General features: G+C 36.0%; 2 protein-coding genes across 3 annotated transcripts in view; one reads left to right on the top strand and one right to left on the bottom strand.

The window, feature by feature from the left end:
* Positions 1-15872, top strand: part of LOC139690697 (uncharacterized) — a 35871-nt gene extending 19999 nt beyond the window's left edge. Inside the window, exons 7-9 of one of the 2 annotated variants that reach the window (XM_071588206.1) lie at positions 2186-2422; positions 4879-5414; positions 15505-15872. In XM_071588206.1, the coding sequence (XP_071444307.1) occupies positions 2186-2422; positions 4879-5414; positions 15505-15841 (1110 nt within the window). In that variant the 3' untranslated portion in view covers positions 15842-15872. Of the gene's footprint in view, positions 1-2185; positions 2429-4878; positions 5415-15504 lie in introns of both variants that reach the window. The other variant, XM_071588205.1, reaches the window with a different exon arrangement.
* A 103-nt stretch (positions 15873-15975) lies between these two features.
* p24-1 (transmembrane emp24 domain-containing protein) lies at positions 15976-17093 on the bottom strand. Its single transcript, XM_071588207.1, has 3 exons — positions 16803-17093; positions 16481-16726; positions 15976-16400 (listed from the first exon to the last, which is right to left on the bottom strand). Exons 1-3 carry the CDS (start codon positions 16956-16958, stop codon positions 16167-16169), a joined length of 636 nt encoding a protein of 211 aa, XP_071444308.1. The 5' UTR covers positions 16959-17093; the 3' UTR covers positions 15976-16166.
* Between the last annotated feature and the right edge of the window lie 3122 nt (positions 17094-20215).

The following is a 20215-nucleotide window of genomic DNA, read 5'->3' as shown; positions in this document are numbered from 1 at the left end:
TAATTTGCTTGCTTTATTTATGTAGTTTAAGGTATTATAATTTCTGATTATTTAATATATATAGTCAACACTTATTTGTTTTACAGATTATCCTTGCTATTCTTTTCCAATCGCCTCAAAATTTAAATAAAATTACACCTGTAAAGATAATTAAATGCTTCGAAACTTTAATATACGTTCTAAAATTACAAGTTTGAACTACTTGGGCTTTCTCATAAGTTTTAAGTTCTCAAAATCAAAAGTTGTCATTAAAATTTTATGTTTTAATGTTCAATTTTTGTACTATCTTTTATTTCTGATTATTGTTTCCCTCACATTCATTATCCCTGAGAATTCCATTTTCTCCTTCAAGGCCAGCAAACACATAACTTTATTGTGCAACAAATATGACATTAACTTAGTACACTGTATTATTTTAATCGATCCTTGGTCGATTTTTCCTTTCCCAGTCATTTGTTTTTCCTAACTATGCGATTGGTATAGTTTTATGAGGAAAAAATGCTCTGCTATTCACATGATAATAGTTATTTATTCTTGTAAAACTAAAGTGCTACCCTCATAAAAATGGTTGAATAATGAAATATATCTATTTTCCATCGCCTAAAAACTCTAATTAGTCACACAGAATGGAAAAGGAGAGCATTCATATATATCTATTTATATCACGACCATATTTTCCACATATTTCAGTTATCCATATTTTTTAATTATCCATGCTTCATCATGCATCCATTAACATCAGTAATTGTCCTTTGAAATAGCCATTTTCTAATTATATGCAGTGTGATTGGTTTCACATTTGTTTATCTTATGTTATCTTAATTAATCATTAGAAGAATGTATCTATGGTGATTAAAACTAGTTAAAGAAGTAGTCGTAAGGGTTGTACTATTTGGAGGGGCACAGTGTTAAATAAGATAAAATTTTATCGAAGAATTTTTAAAATTTACCTTTGACTGGAAAAAAGATAATACCCATAATTTTTTTTTGTATGTACGTGTGTGCATACTTGATGTTTATGGGGATTCTACTCCTACAGCATCATGAAATAGCCTGTTAACTAAAAGGTTAAAAATAAGTACAAGTAGAGATCCACACATTCCCACCAGTGTTGTTAAATACAGTGTTCTTTGTCAGTCACATGCACACACTTGTGCAATTCATTTAATCAAATACAAGTCAGGCAGTAGGGAATTAATTGGCTGAAAATCCTGGCACCAACTGGTTCACTTGTCAAATAGGCCTCTTTAAATAAGGCAATCCTTTCCTGCTGTTTTTTTCTTTTCCTTTAATATTATATTTTAATGCAATTTATGGGTTCCTGCTGCCAGGCCTTAATCCCTGGTGACCAGAAGTGAATATATGTGTAAGCAACTCACTGGCATGATTATGTATCTCAAACCGAAGTGGTAGAATGTTTGCCTTTAGTTTATTTTTCATTTCATTGAATTAAATTATTTTGTAATAAACAGGTCCCTGCTATGGTAGTGAAACCTCATAAACTCTTGAGTCTGAGTATGTTTTGGTACGATTGTGTCTCAAACCTAATGAAATCATGTGCATCTTTAAGCTAATCTTTCTACCTTTTACATTTAATTTTGTTAAATTCCACTTTATATACTTAGGTGACATATATTATCCCCAAAGAGTATGACCCTAGAGTTATTGCTTCAACTTTAATAATCATATTTATTTATAACAATTATGTAATGCTTTGTCAAGTTGAAATATTTATTGAAAATAAAGTAATTTTTACAGAAGATTTATTATATAAATTTATCAATGATAAAATGAAATTATGAGAAAGCCTTGGTGATTAAAATGACAACTACCGGTGGTTGTAGGTATGTAGAAAATCCATCATTTCTATGAATAGTATTATCTCTTCCTCCATTTGCTGCTCTAATATAATTTTAGCACTTTTATTGGAAATATATGACCCTTGCTTTTATTTGGCCAAGGTATCTACTTCATTTCACAGTCAGGATAGTAATTTAGCCATACTTCCATGTAATGCCATTGTAACTAAAAGATAAAGTGAAGATTGATTTTTAATTTTATTTTTTAACGTGAAGCATTTTCATGATGATATATATGATCATTATTCCTATGTTTCAATGAAAAAATTGTAAAATAACTTTGCCATTCTCTATGTAATATTTTATACTTGATATCATTTTTGTAGCTGTTTAAGGAGTGCTGCAGACTTCGAGAAGAGCTTGATGCCAAGCAGCGCTTTTGTGATGAAGAAATAGAAAGAATAAAAGGAGAAGCTGAAAAGAATAACCTTGAAAAGCTAAGGGAAAATCAAAGAGAAATAGAAGAGAGGTTGGGTAATGAATTCCGTGAGCAGTTGAAAAAGGCTGAAGCGACGCGTGATCATGCTGCTAAAATGCTCAAGGAACAGCTAGAAGCTGAACAGGTCAGTGTGAGTATCTGTTTACCTTCATGGTGTGTAAACAGTAGTTCTTTACTATAAACTCTACAGTAAAATAATTTTTCCAATCATTGCCTCTCAAATGATCACCACTGACTTGATAAAGGGGATCAGGATGGTGCGGTAGCTAGCATACGGGCTTCCCACCAAGAGGGCCTGGGTTCAAATCCTGGAGACAAATATTTTTCAGTGGTATCCCCATCCCTACTTGAGGTGCTTTGTGGAGAGCGCTTTGAGTGAGTGCAACGTCCATCAGATGGGACGTTAAACTGCGGACCCCTGAGCACCACAAGAGCAGGCTAATGCCGATGCCGGGTTTCTCTCTACCCTTTCCCATCCATCCCTAATGGCAATCTGCAAATGACCTTAGCTGTCAGTTGTCTCCCATAAAAACTACTGCTACTATTTGATAGAGATCCTGCTTTCTTTGTGTTATTTTTTCATCATTATATGCCTGATAAACTTTTCCTCTTCTTCATTTTTGAAAGGAATTCACTTTTTATGCTGATGTGGCAAAGAAAAACATGTTTTGCCCATTGCATCGAGCAGGTTTCGGAAGTAGCCCACTACAAATAGCATGTAACTGGTAATGAGAGGATTCAAAATTTAACAGCTTTAATATTGGTGGAATGTACTAATAAAAATATCAATAGTATTGTGTTACTGTATTGCTTTCCTAATTATCTCCACTTCAAACCAGTGGTGTCAAGGAAGAATTCTCATAATTGTCTTTCCTAGTAGTAGTTTTGAGGGGAGGCGACCGACAGCTAAGGTCATTTGCGCCATAGGGGATGGATAGGAAAGGATGAAGGGTGGAGAGAAACCCGGCGTCGGCATTAGCCTACTCTTTACGAAAGGCGCCAAGGGGTCCACAGTTTAACGTCCCATCCGACGGACGGCGTACTCACTCAAAGTGCCCTCCACAAAGCACCTCAAGTAGGGATCGAGATACCTCTGAAAAATATTCAACACCGCCGGGATTTGAACCCGCGCCCTCAGGGTGGGAAGCCAGTACGTTAGCCCCCGCACCATCTCGATCCCCTTGTCTTTCCTATTCCAATTTAATTCAAAGAAATGAGTCCTCTCCTGCTACCTTCCTACCTCTATCAAATGCTTCATTATCTTTGTATAAAATCATACGCTGTAATGTATGTTAGTTCACTTGCAAATATTCAGCCAAAATGAAAATATTGAGATAATGTGTAGAAGAGTTCATAAGATTTAAATATTTATTTTGAAATGGGAGTATTGAACATGACATTTATTTGATGAAATGACAACCGTTCATTTGTTTCACTTCTAGAGGATTGCATTTGGTGATTCTCCACCAACATCATGAAATCCTTTGGATCCCAGAAGGAAGGCTTTAGGAAGAGAAATTTTTGGCATAATTTTAGTATGGAGGCCTGTGTGGTCCTTAAACTCCCCAATTCATTTGTTCCAATAACCACAAATTTGTTATCAGTAGCCTTATTCAGTTCATATCAGCCGTCTGAATGTTGATTGGTAGAGTGAAAGGGAGGGATCAATGTTTTTAATGGTTCAAAAAAATTTCCTCGCCTTCTCTAGGGACATTTTACAAGAATTGGAAAATAAGTTTCATGTATTGGGCATGCTCATAGGTTCACAAACTCTTACAGGGAAGAACATTTGGAGAGATTTACAAAAAATTAAGAAGGTATACTTTGCTTTATGGCTTGTTTTAGCCCTGAAGACATACCGGTACAAAAAAGATATCTTGCTAAAAGAAAGATAGCTGAAGGTTTAATGTAAAATAAATAATGGTCATTGTATGGCATCATGTCAATCTCTGAAATGATCTTTTGTATGGCTTTGGATTAACCGATTATTTGGTAAATATTGCTAAGGTTTGGTCAAGAAGAGGTAGTCTACATCCAAATCGTCCATAGCAATTCAGAGTGGAAGTTTGTTTCCCATGTTGGTTCATTCTAAAAAAGGATATATTTATGTAATTGTCAAATCAATAAATGCTCATAAAACTCTAGGAATAAAGACAAAATAACAATGACATTCCAAGCGTAGCAAACCTTGACATCATGTAAGGCTGCCGTTAGATATACTGTAAATTAAATGCTAAATAGGTAATACAGTTTCTTGTGTTGATTTAATGTTGCTGTTAAAGTAAGTGATGATTGAACAAAAATTAAAAAGTGACTATCATTGGTGTATCAACTAAATGCTTTTCTCCTGCAAGTAATTAATTCTATAAAAGCTTCTTATATGTGTAAGTTACAATATTGCACATATCTTATGTTTTCAAGAGAAGTGTTCGGTGATGAATAAAGAAATGTTTAAGTAGAAATACTTAATATGATAGCTTTCATATTATCTTGGGCAATAGGAATATGCTCAAGTTCAATTATGTTGCATAATCTTGTTTTGATTTATTCACCGTGTATTTCTTTTTGGTGTGTTTTTAGAATGCATTTCTGGAAAAATATGAAGAGAAGTTACATGAATACAGTTTAAAAGTCAAGTCCCACTCCACGAGAACCATAGGAACTTCACCTCCTGATGATCTGCTTCTCAAAATGGAAAATACTATAGCCAAAGATGATTTGGAAAAGATTCTAAAAGAAAAAGAGATTGCAATGGAAGAAAGATTATTAAAGGAGGTAGAAGAAGCTGAGAGAAAAGGAAGACTAGAAGCAGAATCGTTATATTCAGGTAATCTAGATGTATTTAGGAAACTAATGGAAGCAAAAACTTTGCAAGTGGAAGAAGTCAGAGCGGCAATGGCATTGGAGAAGAGTCGCCTAAAAGCTGCCCTTATTGATGCAAGAGCTGATGCTGCAGAAGTAAAGGCTAAAGAAGAAGCAGGAAGAGAGTTGATTAAGTTAAGGGAAGGAGAAATGACTACTCTGAAGCTGCAAGTCTCACAATTGACAAAGGAACTGAAGGAATTGACTGATCAAGCTACAAATGAAAAAGATGCAATGGCTGAGACAATGGCCAGGTAATGTATGAACGTTTTCCCTGGAATATTTTCCTTAAACTTAATGACAAATCCTTTGAAAAACTTTAATTTGCCAGCTTCAATTATTCCATCATGGCTCATTATCCTATAAACAGAATATGTTATAACTATCACTTTTTCATTCATTTAAATTTTTTAGTATGGATGGATGAAGAATCTTAGTTGGAATTCTCAGGTTTTCACACAGGGCTGCCATACAAGGTCATCCATTAAAGTAATGCGTATTCTCAGAGAAAAATAGATTTGTGGATCATACTTGTAGAAATGCTTAAATAATCTTCCCCTGCATCAATACACTTGCAGAGACGTGTCTGCCATGTCTGGAAGGCACCCTAAAACTCCTCAATGGGAATGTCACTCAGGAATGTTGTAACATGCTTTTGGATGTTTTCCACAGTCCCCCAATGCTTTCCTTTCAGCTCCTTCTTCAGTCAGGGAAACAAAAAAAGTTGCCCTAAGCCAAGTCGGGACTGTAAGAGGGTTGGGGGACCATTGGGATAGTGCTCTAGGTCAGGAAGTTGGTAATGATGAAGGATGTGTGGCTGGGCGATTCATTGTGCCGGGTTACAAAGTTGAAAAACACACTTCACACGGAGGCATGTCTTTCCACTCAGACTGGTTGGAGCAAACTGTCGACCGGCTGCATTGGAAGGGCAGACCCCCCACCACATTTCGCGACCGGTTTTGCCGCACTGCCATGGATAGCCGTGTCACAATATAATATGTGCATTACTTTCATGATGGACCATGTATGTTAAATTATGAGCACTGGGACTTTTCCATATTCTGAAAATGCAGGTGCTAACCATTACTCTTATACCTGGTGTAAAATTAAAATCATGTGACCCCTCTCCACAAGCTATTATCTCTATTTAAATAAGGTAAAAATATTTAATTAAAAATATGCAATAGAAGACTTTTTAAGTTGAAGTATCTTCAGTTTTTCTTGTCTACCAAGTCATATTTCTGTGGTTACTGGACAGAGGTTGCATTTATCCTTTATATTATGAAATATGAGCAGCCGATTAGTCTCATGATGTATTTTCAGGATAACCTTAGATGATTATATTCAAAGTCAATATCTTCCTTCTGTGAATTCATGAGACGAAAGCTCTCACAATGTTTGTGTTATGGCCAGTGTTAGAAATATAATGTTTGACCTTCATTGATTCAGAGTATTGTTCCTCAAAAATAATTTGGCAGGAACTCTGACCATTTTTTATTTAATGAGAAATGAGCCCATAGTTTAAATTCTTCTTTAATCTAAAGAAAAATTTCATAACTTTTAAGCACTTATTAAGAGAAATGAAGTATGACCTCAATGGTGGCCATTGAGTTGTACAAAAATATTCCCTCGCTTTTCCAGGACTTTCCAGTCCTCTGCAATAAATCCCTAGGTCCTTCGTGCATCATCACTGCTGCTTTCTTCCATGCTCTTCTCTATGCGTGCACAACATGCCGTGAAAGTTTTCCTTTATTATTGATACCTTTTATAATAATTTAAGGAATACTATATACTAAATTCACTCCATGAAATTGATTATTTAATAGGAATATACTTGTGGTCCACTAAATCATTACCCCCATACATTGGCATGAGTTTAATTTTCCAAGGGTGGATAATTCAGTCTGGTTTCATCTGCAACTAGTATTGCTATTGTGTAAGGAGTGGCAGCTGGTTAGTCTGGCTGGCTATCCTGATGCTTACGATACAATTAGCCTCTCAGATGCATTATACAAAGGAAGTGGCCAAAATTAGGTAAAGAGGCTTTTGGTATCATTTTTGTAGATAAAAATTCTTTATATATATTTATTTGGTCATTTATTCTATGTTTTGACCATTGGCCAATTACTCATTTAATCAACCATAGATCAGATGAATTAGTCAACTACGATCTCTGAATTGAATGTGTAGGCAATAATTGATTGGTAATAGGCATTGTGATTAATTTGATTGCCAGTAATTGATTTTAAGTTGGCATCCCTAATTTCCATCCAAATCAAGATCTGCTTTGGCTTAGAACTTGAGTCACCTGTTTTTCTCCTTTGGCTTGCATGCCAGCTATGATGGCCACTGGCTGTCTGTGCTGCATGAATGGCTGGTAGCACACTGTAGGGTTTGTATGTCAACATAATGAGGGATCAGAACAAGGTTGACTCTTCGTCCTTACTTGGTGAAGTACAGGTACTACTAAGTAAAGTCTTCGAAATCAATCAATCTCTAGATGATTTACTAATCAGACAATTAAAAGATACTTTTGCCATTATAGCAAAATCTAAAATGTGCCCTTTTCTGTATTTAATATTACTTTTTGGGAATTCTAGAACTTTCCAAAAATGTTCCCTGATTCTACCATGGTGTCTGGGACAGCAGTCATCCTGTCAACAGGTCATGCATCCCAATGAATCTTTCAAACGCTTGAATAAACTGACCCACCTTGTCTTTTTATTTACAAGTCCCAACATTCATAAAAAGGGTCAACGCAGACAGTAGAGATCATGAAATAGGTGTAACAGTAGAACTTAGACTATGGCACACATGAGACTATCAGCTGTACTTCTTAATGTACTGCGGAGAAAGCAATGAACAATGAACTCCTATTATTGGTTAAATAAGATTCCTCTTTTCTGAATGTTATTTTTTCCCTTCTTTATTAACTCCCTAAAATTTTCTAAATATAATAAATTTTGCCCAAGTAAAGACCTCTATCTATCTAAAACTCATCATCAGTTTTACTCTGAGTAATTGCATAGTAAAGTTGATATGCTACATATTCAAATAATATAACCTGTATGCTTAGCGGTTTTTCAAAGTGCTGATATACTTGCGTTGAAGCATGGAAAATAACCAAGAATTTTAATAACTTTCTCATAAACCTGTTGGGACAACTATTATATTTCTTAAAACTGGGACATACCCAGTTTTCTGGTGTGCATTGCAAACCTGCACACGGTTGAAGAGAATAAGTATCCATGCCCGATGGGGCATGGGGGTCATGTTGTTTTTGGCTAAAAACTTGTGCACTGAAATGGCTCCATGAGCCAGAGCATTGTCATGGCAGAAAACCTAGTCCTTCATATCCCTCAAATCGGGCCTTTTTTGTTACACACTGTTACGTAACGCAATCTTCTCAAAACCGTCAAATAGAAAGCATGATCAAAATTCTGACCTAGTGAGACAAATTCATGCACTATCCCTCTCAAATCAAAAAACAAAGAGCATCATCTTGAGGTTTGGTTTCACTTGAAGATTTTTTTCGGGCAAGGCAATAATGAAGTTTTCCACTGGCTTGACCGCTCTTTGGATTTTGGGTTGTAACCACAGCACCATGAATTGCCACCGGTAGTGACCTTGGATAAAAAATCTGTGTTGGTTCAGAGATGGTCTTTCAATGCATGGCAAGTTTCAATTCGATTCTCATTTTGCAGTTCAGTCAGGATCTAAGGCACGAAATTTGGAGTGACACTTCTCATCTTCAAATCTTACAACAAAATTTGCTGAACTCAGCTCCACGTTGTTCCAGATAACGTACTAATCTCTTCAATAGTCTGTCATCAGTCTTCAAGCCTGATTGCACAAACTTTTTCAACATTTTTGTCAATTCTAAAAGTTGACGGATGTCCTGAATGAAGTTTGTCATCAAGTGACTTTTCACCTTCTTTTGAATGAGAAAACCATTGATACACTTGAGTTTTTCCCATAGCACAATCCTTGTAAGCTGTTTTTAACATTACAACAGTTTCTGCTGCGTTTTTCCCTATCACTAAGCAAAATTTGACAGCGGCATGCTGTTCATTTAAATCTACAATGATGAAAAGCAAGGAGCAAGTGAAATTGCTTTTACAAAACTAATTGTTGTGACAGAACACAACCTTCCCAGACAGCAACAATGCATGTGCAGAAGTCAAGAGCTATTTGCTCTGACCTAGCAGAAGAAATGTGTACTATGTGAGGCAACTGCAGCACTATTCCAGTTATTTTTGGTTACCCCCTCATATTACGTTTTTGTTCTCTTGCCTCAGCTCTGAGCAGGGCTCAGTATTATATTACCCATCACTCTTTTACATGCTACATGATATATTTTTTTCAGGGTTAAGAATTTATGTTTGTAAAGACCAATGAAATTCATTAGGTTCTTCTAATACTTGGAAGCCAAGCTATCCGGTGCATCAATATTCCTGAACTCGAATTACTGAATGCTATACATGGTACACAGATTGTGGTTTACATATGTTCTTTTAACTAATTGCAAATTTGATTAGGGGTTAAGGAGTGTTCTATGAATATAGGGTATGAGTGCACTTGGTGGCTTCCCTTGAAAAAGATGTTTTATGCTAAATATACCAATTGTTAAACATCATCAAAAATAAAAGGCAAAGAGTTATATAATGAAAGTAAGTTACTTAGTAATGATAAAAATATTATTTATTCATATGAGAAGAATGAATGGAAAGCTAGCATCATCTAATGGAAGAAAAATAATTGTCACATTCATTGGGTGATCACCGATGAATTCTAATGAAAATTGTTTTTGGAGAAATAAATCTCTTAGATGCATAACTAAAAGTAGGTATTACAAAATCCTTGTGTATGCACTGCTTAAAAAATGAGGTATTAGAGCATCAAAAACGATAATGAAATGAGAAAAATGAGGAGGAAAATAGATGATAGTAATATTATTAAGAATGGAAGCCATGTAGCATAAGATGAGAGTTGTGGAAGTAAGGTCTTGAAATGAAGATTATGTTGTACTGGAGTAGTCAAGTTAGTTGAAGTGACTAAGTAGCAGCTAATAGAGTGAAAAAAATTAGTAGGTTGCAGTATACCAAATTTCTGTTGATGTTGAAGAAGGTAAGCAATTGGAAACTTAATCAAGCTTTTAGATGAAACTTATACCAAGGAAAATCTTAGCTCTTCAAAGTATCTCCTGGCTGTCCTACATATGCATTTGCCAAAACTGAAATATGTTAGCCTTTTTCTCTCGGTAGTTATATTTCAAGCATACCTTTGTGTCATATTCACATCCTATTAATCTATGCTGTCTACAGTGATGATATGATTTGACTGCCAGACCCATTAATCAGCATAGAGTGGTCTTGCAAATAAGAATCAACCCCTGCTTATAAAACTATGGTTAAAATTCAAAAATTATTGTTCATTATTAACAAATTTATTAAAAAACTGGCATGAAATACCAGAAAGATTTTGCAGTACCAAAATTTATTTGCAGTTCAGATTCATTCTTTTTAAACTGGGAATTTGAAATTACTTAGGAAGACTGGTTTGGAATAGTAGCCTCAGTATACTCGCAGTTGATTTTTAGCCACACGTTTTCCCGCCTGGTTTTTTTATTAAGGTAGATTTTAGAAAATCCCGCTACATACACATAGCTACATTTTTATGCCCTACTTAAGAACACTAAATGAATATTTAACACCTTGCATTACAGAAACAATTCTTCAACACCACATGCTTCCAAACCTCCATTTAGTCCAACATGCCTATTCTTCTCCTATCTCTACCGGAGTAACCTAATAGTCTCCCATCTTCAACATTCCATTGCCTCTCAATGTGCTCAGTATCTTTTTTTCTGACTTTTAAATGTGTCATGTCACCTTCTATCCACAACACCCACATCTCAAAGGCCTCCAATTTCCACTTCTCCTTTTACTTCAATGGCCCATTTTGGCAGCCATACAATACTATGCACCATATTTAAATCTTATGTACAAGTATAGTACTTGATTTGAATATTAATTGTTTCCTTCAGCATAGATAACTTTCATCAAATTCCCATTCTTCTGACCTTTAATAATTTTCTCTGCCTTTATTATAACACAAAAAGCACTCCACAATCAAATTAAAATGTTGGATGAAAAAACATTGAAACATATGTAACAGTACTTTCCCACATAATAATAATAATAATAATCTTTATTTGCCCAGAAGACACTGACACAATGTAATAGATACATCAGATAAGTGTATAGGACACGTCATATGTACATATAGATGTTAAACAATGATGAAATTCAGAAAAGCATGACACAATAATAAATTTTTTGCATAAAATATATTCCATATTCAGTATAGTTATTTTTTCTCCATGAATTCCATTACAGAATAAAACTGTTCTTTCCTTAAAAATGATATTAATTTCTTTTTTAACAGGACTGGATCCTTTACGTACTTAAAATCGTAAGGGAGCCTGTTCAGTGCAAGGAGGCCCATTGATTTAGGCCCCAGGGATGTATTTAAAGTCCTGCAATAAGTTTGATGCAGGTCTCTGCAGGCTCTGGTTTGGTGGCAATGAACGTTGTCATTTGTCATATAATTGGATATATTACTTTTAGCAAAAATGCATACGACATAAATGTAAATACATGGAACAGTCAGAATATTTAACCTTTTGAAGAAGGAAAGACAAGGTGCATTGTAGGGAGCATTGCATATTAATCGTATTAAACATTTTTGAGCTTTAAAAATTGAATCAGAATGAGGGGAAGAACCCCAGAACAGAATACTATAGATAATAAAAGAATAAAATTCTCCGTAATAAATTGAAAGTAAGATATCGAGGCTTACAGATTTCCTAATACTTCTAATAAGAAAGCAAATGGAATTTAACCTGCTACGAAGATTGCATATGTGTTCATCCCTGGGGGGATCGAGATGGTGCGGGGGCTAACGTACTGGCTTCCCACCCTGAGGGCGCGGGTTCAAATCCCGGTGGTGTTGAATATTTTTCAGAGGTATCTCGATCCCTACTTGAGGTGCTTTGTGGAGGGCACTTTGAGGGAGTACGCCGTCCGTCGGATGGGACGTTAAACTGCGGACCCCTTGGCGCCTTTCGTAAAGAGTAGGCTAATGCCGACGCCGGGTTTCTCTCCACCCTTCATCCTTTCCTGTCCATCCCCTATGGCGCAAATGACCTTAGCTGTCGGTCGCCTCCCCTCAAAACTACTACTAGTGTTCATCCCATGATAAATTTTTATTTATAACAACTCCCAAAAACTTGGATCTAGAAATTTGAGGTACACACGTTCCCCCTAGGTCAATGGCCAATGAAGCAGGGGCTTTATTTTTATTAGAGAAGTATATGAGTCCAGACTTGTCAGGGTTGAGTTTCAGAGAATTTTGTGAACACCATTCACAAAGAAGTTCGGAAACTCTAGCTGCTGTCAAGGTCAAGTTGTTTAGCGATGGTGCTGATACAATTACGTTAGTGTCATCAGCATATAAAATTGGCTCGGCTCCTGGAACTGACTGCAGAACTTTTGGTAAGTCATTAATGTAAAGTAAAAATAGGATAGGGCCCAAGACTGAGCCTTGGGGTACACCTAATGTAACTTCTTTACTAGGAGAAGTAAAATTAGTACCGTTCTTTGACAAAATAACCTGTTGGTGCCTTGCGCTGAGGTAAGATTTGATCCAGTTATAAGGGATACCTCTGATGCCATAGTGTCCTAATTTGGACAAGAGTAACTGATGATTAACTAGGTCAAAAGCCTTGGAAAAATCGAAGAATAGTCCCAAGGTTTCAATTCTATTATCAAGATTTGAAAGTATTAGGTTTACGAGGTGATAGGTAGCTGTAGATGTAGATCTGCATTTCCTAAAACCATTCTGTGAGCCAGACAAGAGATTAAAAGATTCAAGAAATGATGTAAGTCGATTATGGAAGACCTTTTCAAATAGTTTCCCTATCTGGTTTAATAAAGGTATTGGACGGTAAGAATTCATATCCTGCTCACTACCTTTCCCTTTATAAAGTGGTACAACTTTGGCAATTTTAATGGCATCAGGAAAAACACCAAGTTGTAGGGATTTATTAATTAGGAAGAGTATCTGTTCCTTGATAGAATTAATTGATTTTTTTATCACAATCCCTGGGATACCATCTGTACCAGGACTACTTTTGTTAGGGAATTTTTTAATGATGTTCATCAGTTCCAGTTCAGTACAAGGAAGCAGGTACAATGAATTAGACAGGCTTGGGATTAGAGGATAATTAACAGGAATTGGAGTATTTGTAGTAGTCTGGTGGGACAAGTAGAAGTCATTTAAGTTGGATGCCATTTGAGAGTAATCAGAAATAACATTACCGGTGGAGTCCTGTAATTTGAAATCATGATGATTATTGATAGAACACTTAGCTTCCTTTATAATCTTCCAAATTTCTTTAGATTTGTTATCGGCATTGAGAATTCTACAGTTGTTAAATGTTTTTTTAGCCAGTTGTAACTTTTGACGGTACGTTTTTTTCAGTGTTCTATACTCCAAGCAGTCTATCGAGTTACATTTATTTTTATAAGAGATAGCTAACTCCTTCATTTTTTTCGAGAGGCATCGTATTTCATCGGTGACCCAATGGTTTCTAGTATTTAAGGACAAGTTTCTAGTTTTGTGGGAGACCAATGGAAAACAAATGTCAAAGTAATATCGATATGAAGAATAAAAATACTCAAATGAGTCATTGTAGGATCTGAGTTGGTATAAATCAGACCAATCATGGGACTTCAACATATAATTGAAGATAATAAAGTTTTGCTCTGTAAACTGCCTTTTATAAATTTTTTTGCAGTGACTAGGAGAAGAAATTAAAATCTTGCATAGAAGAGGATAGTGATCTGATATGTGGGATTTGATTACTTCAGTATTTACTTTTCCCAAATCAATGTTTGTTAAGATATTGTCTATAATAGTAGAGGAAAGGCCGTTTACCCTAGTGGGTTCGGTATTAGTAACACAAATGTTGAAAGAGGTAAGGATATCTAAGAATTCCTGTTTGGCTTTGGAATTACTTGCGAAATCACAATTAAAGTCCCCAGTTATAATTAAATTAGGTTTTGGTATAGCATCATGAATTAGCTCTAATAGTTTGGCAAGTTTGTTAAGAAAAACACTAAAATCACTCGAGGGAGAACGATAGATAGATAATAAATGATATGCGACATTATTTACACTGAGACCCACGACACAGGACTCGAAGGACAACTCTTCATTGAGAAAATCCTGTGAGAAACAGGTTGGGAAAAGGCGCACACACTGTGAAACTAGAACCAATACACCTCCATTTCTATGCTTTGAGCGGCAAAATACATCGGCGATGACTAACATAACATTCACATGAGACTAACAAATTTATAAATCCTAATGGCCTTTCGAAGAGTTAGCTCCTCCTAACTATTCACAAATAAAGAAACTTAATACCCCTAGTGTTCTTGATTTGGTGTATCAGGACACATTACTTTCCAAATGTAAGCTGAGTCACTAATATCATCTAACTTGAAGCAATATATTTATAATACCCAAGTGGAAATTTTGGACATTCACTTTGTTCATAGCCAAATCTTCCAGTGAATAATATTCAAAACATTTTTTTTTAAAAGCATGAAAGAGAAATAATGGGAACCACATCTTGAATTTGGACAATATAGTGACAGTTCAAATTTTCACTGAACTGTGTGGTTGAATTTACTCATAGCTCACAAGATAATCATCCTGATTTATAACATGTGCAAGCAAAAAAGACTAATGAACAAATGATGGTGGGCATAGGTATCCTCTGTGTACTTCCTTGATCTGATTAATAGTCTTTAATTTCTTACATCTCGTAAAGTGAGAGACAATGAAGGGTAGGATTGTGGCATGTTCAATTTACTTTTACAATATTAACATGACAAAAATTTGCACATTTCCTAGTACTAATAAAAGTGTATTATAAGACTTTTTAACCTCTCAGTTCCCTGGCCTCAATGGTAATCACAGTGATTAACCCAAAGATTGGTTAAGAGGTAAGGGTAGGTATTACCTAACACTATTCACAACAGCATTTATTTATTTCAAATAGAATTTAAGAAGGCATTTACAGTGTTAAATGTAATACTTCTTATCTAATGTGTGTATTCCTGCAAGCTCCCTCTGCACCAGCTGTATTTTCTTTGTTCATACTGTAGACTTGGTTTATAGTAAAAAGCTTTATTTCTGCAATGTGTATCAGTTCAGTGACAATTGCCCAAATTTGAATAAATGCTACTTTACCTATGCTCTGTTTTCCTATTTCAGATGGGCCTCTGATGTGCAAGTGATGAAAGCTGCCCGAAGGAATGAGAATAGGAAGCTTGTTCAGATTTACAAAAATTATCAGGAAATGAAGAAAACAGTGGGCAAATACAAAGTGTACTTGGGAAATAAGGACAAACAGCTGAAAAATGACCATAAACAATTAGTGGAAAATTTCACCAGTGCCCTTAACATGATTGACAAGAGAATGAAGGAAGTGTGCATTAATCAAGATTCTCACACAGCAGAGAGATTAGCAGCAATTGAGGCTTCTTTTGATAAGAAATCTGAGAAATTGGTACATAAGTTGAAACTCCTTAAAAGTGAGCTATCTGTATGACCTAAGATTGCTGGGAGCAATGCTCTCTTTTAAATGTACATAGAGACGACGTAACCGAAGCATTGCCTTAACTGTTTTTTCAAACGTTGTTAATGTTCAACTGTAAAAAGGAACGAAATATTTTTCATAAATAATTTATTTTTATAAATTTTATGCACTGCTGTGCAACGTAAAAATATTTATTGTGAACAATGAATGATCAGATCTGATGTTGCAAACACTTCCATTCACGAAAAATGCAATACAAGTTTGTGATAATTATATAACAAAGAGCATTCTTACTTCTAACGTTCACCATACGATGCATAACTGAAAATGATTCACTTCACATGGAGTTCAACTGAGTCGGTCTCTTTTCAGAGAAGAAGTTCTTTAAGATTAATACTTGTCCAATTCCTACCAAGAGTATCGCTACGGTCTCAATTAGGGAATACTTCATCACTCGCTCGTTTAAATCTTCGGCTCTTTTACGACCTTGTGCTTCTCTCAGCCTGTGATGAGTTTGATAGTCAACCATACTATTCAAACTCTTGTGTATTTCCTGCGCAGAAGACTCCATCTGTAAAATAATGCACACCGATAGTTACAATTGCAATAATTGGTAACACTTGCAGCGTTCAGTCACTTTAATCATATTACCTGAGTCATTACGGTTACATGATCACCAATTCCTGGCAGAGGCGCTTCTTCTCCTACTTGGAAGTCCATATATACTAGCTTATGGACGAAAGTAGAGAACTCATTACTGAAGCATACCACGTATACTCCTGACATTTTGGCAGTAAATGTATGGCTGTCATACTGCGACTTCATCTGCTTGTACAATATCTCCCTATTCGGGGCTTCTAACGTCACATCAACATCATACTGGCCACCCGTCACCACCTAAGTTATTAATATAAAATTAGACAAGCAGGAGTAAAATTCACCATATCTATGAATACGTAGAGCTCATAAATACCTGAAATTCTAATGTAGCAGTAACATTTTTATCGATCTCCTGAAAAAAGCATTCTTTGGCGTTGTCCGGCAATTCGAACGTTAGTTCGACACCGTCAGCAAAGTAACAACACGCTAAAATTCCCGTCAGTACTGCCAATATCAATGATGAATCCATCACCAATGTTAGCTTACTTTCACATTTAGCTTAATATCACAGTCAATTTCTGTGTATGTACAGCCTAACAACTAATTTTTCATAAACGCAAATTCGACTGCATACCCGACGTGGCCGGAAGCGGAACATTACCACAAATTGCCATCTGGCGTCGTTTGATAACAACAATCGTGGTACCTCGTTCAAATGTGTCCAATCGATGTTTTCCGTTTAGACACAGTAAAACTTTTTATAACTTCAATAAATATTGATAGAATTTTCTTCAAAATTGCTATTTTTGAATTGAAAATGATAATGGTTCTCCGGGCAAAGTCCTGCCAATATCATTGCGTCACTCATATTGAATATCGGAAATATGGCTGGTGTGTGATAACTTCTTCCCCTAACGCATGATAAGTGCGAAGCATGTATAAAAAAATATGTTATCGATCATATGTATAGAATCCAACAAACTCAACGGTATGTACATTATTTGGATGTCAAAGTTGTTATCATGCCGAGATAGTTTTCTTGCCTTATAATAAAATGGTAATGAGCAATTTCAATAGTTTTCTAAGACTGTAACGTGCTTACTTCGGAAAACACGTGCACTATGGCACTCAATGCGTTGTCCCAATCAAAATCATTCGTGATATTTGGCATTATGGTGGTCACCGTGATAATGGTGGTTTATTCAAAATTTAAGTACAATTTCATTAGGTATGTCGGCAAGCGATGTGTATACTCGAAATAAACACATATTGTCGTACTATGTTTACTGCTATTTTCTATTTTGAATGGATTTATTTTATTTGAATGAGTGAGTATGAGACAAGCAGGACACACTTCAAAGGAAATCACACAAAAACATTCAATGAACAATGCTTAGGTGATTGAATAGCTCATGTTTCTAGCCACCAGTATAGTGACTATTGTCGAAGTCGTCAGATAGTTGGCCGTTAATTGATGTGAAAGCAAGGAAGGGTACAGCAATACCTAATTCGCTCGTAATACTCATAAAATTATTTATAACTATGGATAAAAGATAATTAAAGGTGCATTTCACATTTCCTACTTTAAAAATGAAGAATTCATTCTTACGATAATCAGCCTTCATCAATCCTCTTTACATCAAGGAAATAAACAATAAAAGTTCTAAAAATCGGCCAAAATGTTTTTGGGCTAATTAATTGTTGAAGACTCCTTTCTTCTTGAATAAATATTTGATGTCACTCCAAACATCCATGTTCCTTCCATATAGTTATCCACGGTTTAATCCAACCATCACTGATCTTTTTAAAAATGCGTTGTCTCTGGCATAACTTTGTGGAATTTGCATAACATATTGAAATGAAATCATTGACTTTGTGATTCCTTACGATTTATTTAAAAACACTAACCAGGTTTCGACGTGAACGTCAGACTTGGAAGAGTGGTAGGTCTAGGAGTGGGCGGGATACAAAATTTCGTTGGCGAGTTCATCCTTGCAACGGACGCATTTTTAAATTTCCAACTGCTCCAAAGCATAGAGCCTTAGGCTTTTATTTTCAAAATGAAGAATTTTAGTCAAAAAGTCACTTTAGTGGTCATTCTCGATGAGGTGCTTCGCAAAGAGGGATGTTATGTTCTTATTCTGTACGCCTGTTTGTTGTTCTTTTATCCTTTCTGTAAATATTCGTCCTGTTTGCCCTATATACTTCATGTTACATTCAAAGCACTTAAATTCATACGCTCCACTCCTCTTCTTTTTGGAAAATTTGTCTTAAGTGTGAGAGATCAGGTGCTTAAGGCATGAACCACTATAAAAGACAAATTTAATTTTTTCTTAATGTAAAATTCTGATTGCTTTTTCAGACATCACAATGCTTCAATTGAAACACTTAGCCAAGCTTAATTTGAAAATTTCCGCATTTTAGCCTTTCTTTCATCCTTCGGAAAGTTCCCCTTCCATTTGATATCTTGCTTTTTAATTCCACCGAATAGCCTCCATGCAAAATCACAATAGCAAACGTGTGAATGGTCTTGGTTTTTTACTTCATCAGCTTTTTATCTTCCTTCGGTATATTATTGGCTCATTCCTCCAAACCAATCGCTTTATCCTGCCGATGTTTAACTCCTCTCTCTTCCATCATTTCCCACTATTATTTCCCTGGTTCAACCAACTGCCTTGCGTACTAAACTTTTTCTATCATTCTCCAATATTTAAAACCTACTTTACTCATGCATGCCTAAGAAATTTTGAAGCTGAAATGAAAAAAAAAATTAGCGTAATACACGTACAAAATGAAAATGTCCCTGACAGCTATCCTTGCCCAAACACAATATTGATGGCACTGAGGAGAATCAACGTTAGGAATAAGATATGAAAGACTAGCACCAGTCCTAGTCTAACGTAACATGTGTAACCTGCCGTTTTTGTTACTACGTGTCGAATTTGGGTTTGATACATTCTAATTCGACCCAGCACCGCCGACTCTATTGGTAAACTAGTGGCCGTTTCGAGATTCTGAATCCTGATAAAGCTGTCTCCCATCATTCTTTCCAAGCCCGAAGTCACCAGAGCGTATACAAACTGTGCATGTCTTCTCTGTACTCCAACCATAACAATAGGGTTAACGGACAGGTTAGCACTAGACCGGCAGGTAAGAAAATTGTGTGGCCGACACACATAAAAAGTACACTCACATGGGCCATACCAAGCCATTCTTCCTACCATCAATCATGAACTTTAATAAAATCACGCCTGAAAACATTTAACCAGAATTAGTGACAAAATGCTTGCATGTTGCTATCAAGGGCGAACCCAGAATCGATTGTCGGGATAAGAAAAGCAGAATACCATTAGTAAGAGTGTCACGAGGGAAAGGTTGGGGGAAGGTATTCCCTTGGTCTGTCACTAAGTATGAACTATTATGGAGTGTCACGTTGCTCGTCGAAGTGGTTCATCTGAGCAGTGCTTCTTGAAAATGATACTTGGCCGTGATGCCGGCTGGAATGCTTTTCAAAGAGTGATCCTCTGCAAATCGTCGGACGTAGGGCCTCAGTGGGCTAACTGGAAAGAAATCTTTATTGCAACCCGAGTAGGCAAACGTGTACCGGACCCTGAAACCTTCGAAAAATAAATTATAGTCGGCTCAATGAGAAAATTTCCGACCCATTGCGTTGTCGCCATCACTGAACCACCTAAGGTTTATATTGACGGTTTCCGCTCTGCATTCATCCCCTTTGTGGAGAGCAAACCCCTTGTCCGTGTCTACGGTTACGATGTAATAAGATGT

Source organism: Hetaerina americana, unplaced genomic scaffold (genome assembly GCF_022747635.1).
Source record: "Hetaerina americana unplaced genomic scaffold, ioHetAmer1.1.p SCAF_3, whole genome shotgun sequence".
NCBI lineage: Eukaryota > Metazoa > Arthropoda > Insecta > Odonata > Calopterygidae > Hetaerina > Hetaerina americana.
The sequence above is the reverse complement of the archived record's forward strand: the minus strand, read 5'-3'. Positions and strand labels throughout refer to the sequence as shown.

Excerpts from the sequence above, each read along its gene's own strand:
- p24-1 (XM_071588207.1), bottom strand. The coding sequence starts at position 16,958 with ATGGATTCATCATTGATATTGGCAGTACTGACGGGAATTTTAGCGTGT. Across the intron at positions 16,727-16,802 it reads CTGCTACATTAGAATTTCAG|GTGGTGACGGGTGGCCAGTA; the intron begins GTATTTATGAGC and ends TTAATAACTTAG. Across the intron at positions 16,401-16,480 it reads ATGTAACCGTAATGACTCAG|ATGGAGTCTTCTGCGCAGGA; the intron begins GTAATATGATTA and ends ATTATTTTACAG.